Genomic DNA, 10,927 nt, shown 5'->3' with positions numbered 1-10,927 from the left:
CATGTTTTATGATAGATATGGTGGATAGGGGAGGGAGAGGTATACGAAGAATGTGATTTAAGCTGCCACTAAATTTCGGATGTTGGATAGGAACACTTTAAGTTGGTTATAGGTGAACTGAGAAAAAATAGTTTGATTTTACTTACCGGTGAACGGACTATGATTTCACTTACTAGCGGGTGATTTTCTTGTTAATTCTGTCTGTATGTATGCAAGTCAGTGCCCCTAAATCGCCATTCGGATATATCCTTTTGTACATTTGTGTTTGGTGGAATATACACATACGTGCTTGATTTGAATAAGAGAGTTACTAAACAAGAAGGAATGTAGAACAAAAGAGTGAAAACCACAGCAATTGGCACGGGCCTAACACCGACTAGAATAAGAATATAGTTAGATTCATTAAATGTATTTTTATAGCATAAAACGAAATTTGATGCCGTAAATATTGATATTTCTTTCTTTAAATTTAGTCAAACTTTTGACGAAGGATAGTGAATTGCATTCTTAGTTGCACTCTTTTTCGGAGCAAAGTAGTAAGTCATACATATATCAAGTTAAAAAAAGTTTACACGCTCATACATATGTCACACTAGAAAAAAGAACCATTACATCATACGTAGAGTTTGACCTGCTTACGACGGCTTCCAATGAACCTATCACCCCTTAGTCAGTTTGGCCTCACGGGTGCAACCAATTGCAGTTTTTAGGAGGCGGACAGGGGCCTGAGTGTGTAGGTCATACGTTGAGTCATTCTCAATTATTTCGGGCTGCATTCTTCACAGGTCTCTCTAGCGGCCTTGAGAACTAGATGGAAATGCTAATGAAAACCAAATAACGTAAATTCCCAATACCTTCTAAGCCTACACAATTCTCGCCTGAACTCAACTTAAGTGTGTTCTCTACCACCAAAGTATCTATATCTATACACACGAAAGGTTGGGAAGGAACCTGATGATTATATGGTGGCATCGTGGATGTGGTGGCCTGTTGTTTCTGCATCCCGTCGCATTATATCGGCCTCTGCATGTCTTCAGACATTACTGCAGGGCATCTGAAATTTTTAATAAGGATATAAGCTCTCCTCACTACTGGAAACAGCAACATTGCCGAGGGCAAAAGACTTTGCCGAGGGCCTGATTTCGGGCACTCGGCAAATCGTTTCTTTGCCGAGGGCCGCCCTCGGCGAATCTTAGCCCTCGGCAACGGCTCGTTCGCCGAGGGCCCGACCCTCGGCAATCAACGACCCACGGCAAAGGCCCACCTTTGCCGAGGGTCGGGCCCTCGGCACAGTACCGCCTCTCGGCGACCTCGGCCGAGCGTGACGGCGGCACCGGCCGTCAGCCTTTGCCGAGGGCTCGGCGTTAGGCCCTCGGCAAAGAATTTGGAAATAAAAAAATAAAACTCTTTGCCGAGGGCCCGTTGTACAGGCCCTCGGCAAATATTTTGAACGGGATGGCGCCGGCGGAAATAAAAAGAAAACATCTTTGCCGAGGGCCTTGGATGTTGGCCCTCGGCAAAGAAATTAAATAAAAAAAATAAAAAAATCTTTGCCGAGGGCTCTGGATCTAGGCCCTCGGCAAAGAGGGCCCCCATATAAAAAAGGGAACGGCCGGGCGGGCGGCCTTATCCCAAGCCGCGCCCGCCCGAGCCGCCACTGCCGCTGGTCAGCCGCCGCCGCCGCCGCGCACGCCACCGCGCGCTCGGCCGCCGCGAGGACACCGCCGCCGCGCGCTTGCCCGCCGCCGCCGCGCAGGCCGCCGCCGCGCACGCCACGGCGCGCTCGGCCGCCGCGCGGACGCCGCCGCCGCGCAGGCCGCCGCGCGCTCGCTCGCCGACGCCGCGCAGGCCGCCGACGCCGCTCCCCCGTCGCCCCCTCAACCTACAGTAAATCCCTCAACCTATTTATAAATTGTTGAAGTTCAAACACATCGATAGCAAATCCCTCAACCTACAGTACTACTTCCATGATGTCTAGCATCATATAATGCACATCAGTTTCAATATGTCCGTGAGACTCAATCCACTCAGCACCACCATTACCCTAGAGTTTCATAAAAAAAAAACATTACCCTAGAGGCACAAGGTAACTTTGTGAAGATCACATTTAAAAAAACTTGAGATTATAAATGAAAATGTTGATATTTTTTATTATATAAAAATATCAAATGTTATAGTAGACATTGACGATGTGATTGTTGTTGTGTTTGTCCGTCGGTCCATCTAACGCTGAGCCTCCAATGGTGTTTGGCCTCGAGCCCTCCACCTAGTGTTGGATGGTCCAGTTCCCATAGAAGCCAAATACAAAGATGGCGCTTTCATTGGGACAAGAACATGACCCTCGCCGCCTAGCCTAGGTAGCCCCCTACTGCACAGGGGCACAAACACGTGTGCCTCCTTGCGGCCAACCTGCCGGTCACCTTGACGTCTTCTTGGTTCTTGCACTCTGTTCATTATGATGTACTGCCTTTCATTATGATTAATCTAGCTAACCGTTACAAGTAGGTGTTTGATTATTGGCATGATAATTAACGAAATGAAAGTACGCTGATGAACACATTGCACATGTGGCCAGTCTTGCATGCCAGGCTGCCCCGGAACCGTGCATGTGATGTGAGCCCTCTGCTCCGAGCTAGCTAGCAGGTCGCCCCCTTGCAATGATTCCACCGTTAGGGCTACTGACAGTTAGTCGTCGTGGACCCACCACTGACTAATCATTAAGCTACTAAGTACATACTGATTATTAATCAGCATCGATCTAGTAGAGCGTGTAAATTTAGGATTTACTGGTTCAGTACTTTTCTGCAGTTGCACTTGTTTTATTCACTGTCTAAGCGGGTCATGTTTTGAAGCAATTACTTGGGCATGCAATGCAGGTGGTTCTGGATAACGGCCTCGTCTGGACGACCTTGCCGTCACCTTCACTTCCCCGTCCCTCGGTCGAGTAGAAGGTAAAACCATGGGTTGTCGGCCATCGCGCCGTTTTTTGATGTGGATGGCCTTCGTGCCTCCCATTGTTGATGTGTCGGCCTTTGTGCCGTGAATGTGGGTGTTGGCCATCGAGCCGATTTTTTTTGCAGGTTTTGGAAACCTCCCCGTACAGGGGAGGTTCTGCCGAAATTTTTAACTTATACCCTTTTTTTTTGCAGAGCAAAGGACGTCAAAGGAGCTTCAGAGTAGTCGATTGTCCTCGTCGGCGCTGCGACTCTCCACTGCCCCGACTCGCCACTGCCCCGCTACCCTGTCTCCACCGCCACCTTAGGTATAAACAACCTCTACTCCTGTATCTTTGTCGTAGACTGCGTAAACCAGTTAGGCGTCTCCCGTCCGAAAGAGATACGGTTGGAGGCATGCAGATCACTGTGTGTATCTGACCGTATCTGTTTCGGATTGTCCACGTTTTTTGGACAGCCCGCGTATGCGTAGATGAGGTCAGTTTCCATGCTCCGCTCCGATCCGAGCCAGAATTTCGGCAGCACCTCCCCATTGTTCTCCGAATACACAAACTTCTTTGCAGGACGTGTATTGGGAGAACATCGGAGAGGTGCTGCCGAAATTCTGTCTCGGATAGGAGCGGAGCATGGAAACTGACCTCATCTACGCATACGCGGGTGGGATTAGGATCTATCCTCACCTATTAGACAGTAGGAACACCGGCTAGGTGCAGTTGATGGTTACGTTACTCGGTGATGTATTTGTCAAAGGATGGAGGACCGTCAGTGGATGTACACGGGGCGAAGAAGTCGAAACGATTACGACGTGGATTGGGTGAAGAGGACAGATGACTTCTTGAAACATGCATTTGGCGAGGGTGTAGCTAAAGGGCATTCTCTAGTTTGGTGTCCGTGCAGCCACTGTGACAACAGGAGAAGGGTGGACAAGCAGACCATGGGTAAACATCTTGTGTACCATGGTTATACGCCGGGCTACCACCGGTGGATCTACCATGGTGAAGCCGATCGTATCAGAGAGGAGGTGGTGAGACCACGTCTCGAGCCTTTTGATGATGATGCTGGGGTAGCAGACATGATAGATGACGCTCACCAAGCTCAGTTCGCTGAAGGACGTGACAAGGAGGAGATGGAGGCAAACGTAGAAGCCTTCTACAAAATGTTGGACTCGGCGTCTAAACCCCTTCACGAGCATACAAATATTTCTCAGCTGGATGCCATTGGGCGTGTGATGGGGCTGAAGGCCGAGTTAAACCTGAGTCGAGAAGGCTTCGATAAGATGTTGACTGTGTTTGGCACCATGCTACCGAAGAACCACATTCTGCCCCCCAACTTGTACGAGTCAGAAAAACTCCTTCGTGCGCTCAAGATGCCATATGATAAGATACATTGTTGTCCAAGTGGATCGACCTTATGATCTTGACAACTCGGTAGCACAAGTGGATCGACCGTTATGATCTTGACAAATAAAGAGTGGCGTAGTATCATGTAAGTGATTTTTCTTCTATTTAGTTTCACGCTTAACGTATGCCTGATTGCTCACCACCTGCCGCCTTTCTCGCAGGAGGCTGCGCACCCGGACGAGGATGTCTCGATGTTCACGGCGTGGGCTATGTCCCACCAGACCAGGGTGGCCGACGACGTCACCTGGGACCCGGCTGCCCCTCGCGAGGCATACTCCGACCCTAACGTGTACACTAAAGTCCAGGAGTACACGTCGGCGGTACAGCAGCGGCACGGGCCAGAGTACGACGTCCGCACCGAGCCCATTGATGCCGAGGCCATCATGAGGCTCGGTGGCGGCAGGAAGCACGGCCGGACGTGGATTGCGAACGCCGCCATCGACCCCACCACTGTTCCCACTCTGAGCCAGCTCCGAGCACAGAGCACGAGTTCCAGCCAGCCCATACGCTCACGGCCTACTCCGACACTGCAGCGGGTCGATGCGCTCGAGGTAATTATTGTTTTACTCGTCGTAAATTAATATTCTCACACTTGAGTTAGTTTTGCATTACTGAAATATTGGAGTGCAATATTGCAGGCCCAGAACAACGAGAAGACGGCGCAGATCACGGCCCTCACTGCTCGGCTGGAGGCTGAGCAGGCCGCTCGGCAGGCCCAGGAGGTCAGGATTGCAGAAATGATGCAAATCATGCAAGCTCTTGGGCAGAAGACGGGTGTGCCTGTGCAGATGTCAGCTCCTCCGCCTCAGGTGCCGCACGCGTTTGCAGCTACTCCTGTAAGCGTTAAAGTTCACTTCTCGCTTGTGTGACATAGAAACCCAGAGAACACTAGCTACTGATTTGCTTGTATGACATAGAAACCCAGACAACACTAGCTATAAAAATTTTGATAGGTTTCTGTCTAAATACTAAAACTGTAGTCCTAGAATAATTACTGCAATCTCACATAAGCATATAATTGTTTGTGCAGCCTCAGTCGGCGGGTTCCAATAACCCCCCTCGTGCGTCACCTGATTCTGGAGGCTTCGTTACACCACCCTCGACGCAGAGGCCAGACGGTTGGGAAGGTTGGTGACGCAGAGGCCAGACGGTTGGAGAGGTTGGCCAGCCTCAGTCGGATTTGAACTTGTGGACTTGACACTTGAGTTAGATTGTGGACTTATGGAATTGTTGAATTTGGACTTGTGATGATACATGTGATATCTGTGAGATATATGTGATATTTGTGAGATATATGTGATGATTGTGATATTTGTGGGATATTTCTGCTATTGAATATATATATATATATATTTTGTCTGCATGGAAAGCAAGAAACAGGTGGAATGTTGAAAATTTTCACTGGTCTTTGCCGAGGGCCTTGACCATAGCCCTCGGCAAAGAAAATCCCAGGAAAAATTAAAAACAGGTCTTTGCCGAGGGCCTTAACCATAGCCCTCGGCAAAGAAATTCCCAGGAAAAATTAAAAAGTAGGTCTTTGCCGAGGGTTTTGAACACAGCCCTCGGTAAAGAAATTCCGAGACAAAAATAAAAACGTAGGTCTTTGCCGAGGGCCTTCGATATAGCTCTCGGCAAAGAAATTCTGAGAAAAAAAAAGAAAATAGGTCTTTGCCGAGGGCCTGTATGTCAGCCCTCGGCAAAGAAGCCGTGGAAAATAACCGCGTACCTAACGGCTACTTTACTTTGCCGAGGGTCGCCGTTAGCCCTCGGCAAATACTTTGCCGAGTGCCCGATAAAAGGCCCTCGGCAAAGAGTCCTTCGCCGACGTTTTTTTTCCCGAGGGTTCTTCACCGAGGGCTGCCCTCGGCAAATCCTTCGCCGACGGCTGAAGAGCCTTTGCCGAGGGCTTCAGGCCCTCGGCAAAGACCCTGCGTCCAGTAGTGCCTGTAAAGTGTGAGAAAATAAAAGAAGCATTGATACTTATGAACCCGTCCACATATGTTCCCACGCGGTGGTCAACGGTGGCCACGGCATTTGCTTGTCGTTCGACGCGGCGTCGGCACCTACTGCTTTGACACAGTTCAGTGCGCATGGAGCCAAGTGGGTGATTGGGTGCTGCCCTTTGAAGGCGGAGCAGAGGCGGTCACTACTACAGAATAGCACTTCACTGCCGGCCTCATCACTGCCGGAATTATAAGAACTAGCAGTGTTGACCCTTCACTGCCGGTTCTTAGCTCTAAAAACCAAAAAAATAATTTGGGATGTGACCGAACCGGCAGTGATAAAAACTATCACTGCCAGTTTGTGTCTCTAAACGGCAGTGGCTTGACAGCCACATATCACTGCTGGTTCAAGTTAAGAGCCGACAGTGATTGGGCTCTATCACTGTCGATTCTAGCCAAGAACCCACGGTGATAAGCCTACAGCACAAAAAGGTTGCAGCCGTCCTCTCCTTCCTCCTCTTTTCCATCCCGAGAACAGATGCGCGCGTTTGGGCCATTTCCTCCATTATTGTGACTGCTCTTCATCATAAAGCTAGCGCTTGGATTTTGAAGAATGGCTTGATCTTTTTCTTTAAGGTTAGTAACAAACATCCACTCATTTGATTTTGTTGCTTAACTAGCTTCGTTTTGATGGCTATATTGCTTGATTCTCATTCTAGTTCTTTCTCCATTCTAGAGAGCACTTTTCTAATTGGACATTTGTGCAAGGCTCAAATTATGGTGAATTCATTATCCAAAAGGTTAGTGTCTATGAACACATTTAAATTTCTAGCTAATTATTCCATGGTGGTCAAGATCATCATTGTTAATATGTGATGCTATAATTAGTTCTTAGAAGTAGAGTAGATTCTTTTATAATTTGTTGAGAATTAATCTATGTGTCACATAACAATGCATTGTTTGGAGCTACATTGCTGTTTATGATCATGTCTCTAATTTTAGACTTTTTTAAAAAATTAGTGTCTCCATTTTTATGTGGCATGTAGTAGAATAATTGTTCTTCATTATTGTGCAATAATTTTTTTATGGGGCTACGTTTTTCAATTTATATGGACATTGTTTGGAGCTACATTGTTGTTAATGATCATGTCTTCAATTTTACTCTTTTTTAAAATAAGTGTCTCCATTTTTATGTGGCATGGAGTAGAATAGTTGTTCTTCATTATTGTGCAATAATTATTTTTTTACTATAATTTTCAATTTATAGGGCCGGGCTACCAATTTCAATTTTCCAATAATTAGTGTACAATAATGTTTTCAAAAAATGGTACTTTTGAGCTACAATTGTTGTTCATGAAGCTCGATTTCTTATTAATTTTTTGTAATTACTGTCTCAATATTTTTTTGTGCAGAGATGGATCGAGAGTGGATGCATATGTCTCGAACGGACAAGCGGTATATCCATGATGTCAGCCAGTTTATCACCGATGCCAAAGCCCATGCTGGGAATGGGAACCCTGTCTTCTACCCATGCAAAGATTGCAAGAATCAAAGAAACTTTCGTCAAATTGAGTTTATACGATCGCACTTGATTACTACGGGGTACATGCCAAACTATACGATATGGACTATGCATGGCGAGGTTGGTGTGAATGTTCCGCAGAAAAATAATGATGATGTGGACATGCCTGACGTAGCCATCCACGATGCTGACGATTGTTAAAACTTTCCCACGGTCCTTTACATATATGCACATTTACTATCGGTTCTATTTAAAAACCGGCAGTGATATTCACTTTCCTTATCGGTTATAACTGAAAACTGACAGTGATTTCCATGCCCCCCTATATAAAACAAACCGCCGGCCACATACATCGATTCCACCCACCCACGAACTCTCACAGTCTCATTTCTCACGTTTCACTCTCACTTCTCAAGAAATCCACTCTCTCTCTACATGATTTGGTCATGGCTCCTATATTTTTCATTGGTATTGATATGTTGTCTTCTCCAATATTCTATCTATATTTATTTGATCTATATTTATATTCATGTTTCTTTGCATTCTACATTTATATATATTCTTATTCCTTGCATTCGATCTATATTTAATTATGTTGCCACATTTTACTTGGAAGAATTTTTTGCGCATATATTTTATGTTCTTATTTTTTTGCATTTTATCGATCAGGTGGTATGAACAAGGACCTCCCCCACCACAAGAACCAGGTTTCCACCCTTGCGATGAGCCATTCGCTTCTAATGTGGTCATTCCATGATTCCCTGTTCTAGCTATTGCATGAAATATTTTCCAACATCTTTTGGTTTTTTATGTTAACAAATAAGTGTAATTAGTTTAATATCATTGTTGCATATATGTCGTAGACTATATCCCCAAAAGATTGGTTGCCAACAGCACTTAGCTGGTTCTTTATCTCGGACATCGTCGAGAACACGACATCTAATGCAAGTGGTCGGCTATGGACGTGTGAACTCAGTTTTTCCATCCCGACAGTGATTCCAATAGTAATTAATGTTTATTTAGCTAGGTTTGCAAGGTCGTAGTTTAATTGGGTTCTAATTTTAATTTGTCCGGCTTGTGTATTTAATTATTGTCATGCATGTAATTCGTGTAATATTTGTTGGGCAACTAGAAATCTACATTCCGATGTCGCATTGGTCTCAAAATTATTCTCAGGCTTGCACATGCCACGGGTGAAGGAAACACCCAGTTTGGGATTTTTCGAAGATGGTTTGCTACTTTCTGAGGTTTAATTCAATTTCCTTGCGACGACACCGATTAATTATAGGTTGAACTGAGTCTACCCACAAAAAGATCTAGAATTGTGCCAAACTTTTACACAGGGTCTCATGTGCCCTAGGGATCAAAATTTTGTTTGGGTCAATGAAAAAATCTAGTGGCTCGAAGATGTAATTCACCCTCTTTTATCTCATTCAGCACAGAGAAAAATATAATAATAAAAAAATGAACAGAAAAACCTAAGATCTTGTGTGGGGCCTTAATTTGGGTATACATGCTTGCCAAAAAAATTTAAGCCATTTCGACATAGGCGGATTATACATGCTTCTCAGAGGTACATGAGCTCTTTCATCGAACCTTGACTATACACATAGGTTATCAAGGTTTCTTTGGTTCATATGCATTCCGGTGTTGTATTGGTCTTAAACTTTTTCTTAGGCTTGCACATGCCACTGGTGAAGGAAACACCAAGTTTGGGATTTTTCGGAGATGGTTTGCTACTTTATGAGGTTTAATTAAATTTTTGCGCGACGTCACCGATTAATTATAGGTTGAACGGAGTCTATCCACGAAAAGATCTAGAATAGTGCTAAACTTTTACATAGGCTCTCATGTGCCCTAGGGATAAGAATTTTGTGGAGGTCAATGAAAAAATCTATTGGGTCCAAGATGAAATTCACCCTCTTTTGTTTCATTCAGCACACAGAAAAATATAATAAATAAAAAACTGATCAGAAAAACCTAAGATCATGTGTGAGGTCTTACTTTGGATGTACATGCTTGCCAAAAAAAATTAAGCCATTTTAACATAGGAATACACATGCTTCTATTTATTCAGAATAAAAAAGGAAATTTTTATATATATAAACATCACTGTCGGTTTCAAAAAAACTGGCAGTGATGAGAAAACCGACAGTGATGCTAGTTATCACTGTCGGTTCATTTTGAAAACCAACAGTGATTTATAAAAAAAAATTAAAAAAATTATGCTAGCCCTCAGGTTTGAGCTCGGGTCTCGGGGACCAGAGTTCTGAGTCTTAACCGCGGCGCTAGTATAGGAGGTGTGTCAAGGCTTATTTTATTTTTCCTTTTTGACCTTTTAGAGCGCTTAATAATTTATAAAATTAAACCAAAAAAAATTGGGCCGCCTGGGACTCGAACACGGGTCTCAAGGGCTATATTGCGCAGTCTTAACCGTTGTGCTAGTCGGACGATTTTTAAAGAAAGGGAAAAGATATGCTACTTAACCCGTAACCGCTGCACCCCCATCACTATCGGGTCCAGGCGTGGCACGGCAGTGATGTTGCCTCATCACTATCGGTTTAGACCTTGCAACCAGCAGTGATGAGCCATCGGGATAAAAGCAAGGCGCGAGGTGAAATTTTCCAAAGTCATTTCAACCCCGCGCCAACCCCACCCCCCGCGCTGTCGGAGCACCACCCCACGCCGATGGGCACCACCGCCCCCCGTGCACCCGACCACCGCCCCCTGCGCCGCTGTTCCTAGCCCCGCACTCCTCTTCTTCGACGCCAACGCTCATGCACCCCCTCGATGCATCCTTGTTAGTCCCGCGCCAGCGCCCGTGATGCCGTCCACCGCCCCACACCAGAGCACCGCACCGTCCGTGCTCTCGTTCCTCGTCCACGACGCCGGTCGTGCCCCTCCTCCTCCACGCCTGCACTCCCACCGCCGAGGCCTTTAGGAGCGCACGGACAACTGCTTCCCCACCCCCACGGTGAGTGCATGGCTCACTGCCTGCTATGTGTTTGATGAAATGCCCGTTAGATTAGCCGAGGCCAACCTGGGCTCTACGCCCCTTCCTTCTTGCATACGAGCTTCAATTGCATACGAGAGTAGATTGTGGTGGAA

General features: G+C 46.0%; 1 protein-coding gene and 1 long non-coding RNA gene across 2 annotated transcripts; both read left to right on the top strand.

Annotated features, from left to right (window-relative positions):
- The first annotated feature begins 2,782 nt into the window (after positions 1 to 2,782).
- Positions 2,783 to 4,319, top strand: LOC136519752 (uncharacterized). The gene is made up of 3 exons (XR_010775042.1): positions 2,783 to 2,951; positions 3,150 to 3,262; positions 3,705 to 4,319. It is a non-coding gene; the product is annotated as an uncharacterized lncRNA (long non-coding RNA).
- Positions 4,320 to 4,545: 226 nt separating this feature from the next.
- LOC136523339 (uncharacterized) lies at positions 4,546 to 5,662 on the top strand. Its single transcript, XM_066517056.1, has 3 exons — positions 4,546 to 4,905; positions 4,993 to 5,190; positions 5,385 to 5,662. Exons 1-3 carry the CDS (start codon positions 4,546 to 4,548, stop codon positions 5,487 to 5,489), a joined length of 663 nt encoding a protein of 220 aa, XP_066373153.1. The 3' UTR covers positions 5,490 to 5,662.
- Positions 5,663 to 10,927: the final 5,265 nt, after the last annotated feature.

The sequence above is a fragment of the Miscanthus floridulus genome, chromosome 18 (assembly GCF_019320115.1).
Source record: "Miscanthus floridulus cultivar M001 chromosome 18, ASM1932011v1, whole genome shotgun sequence".
Lineage (NCBI taxonomy): Eukaryota > Viridiplantae > Streptophyta > Magnoliopsida > Poales > Poaceae > Miscanthus > Miscanthus floridulus.
Note: the sequence above shows the minus strand (reverse complement) of the source record. Positions and strands in the feature narration are given on the sequence as shown.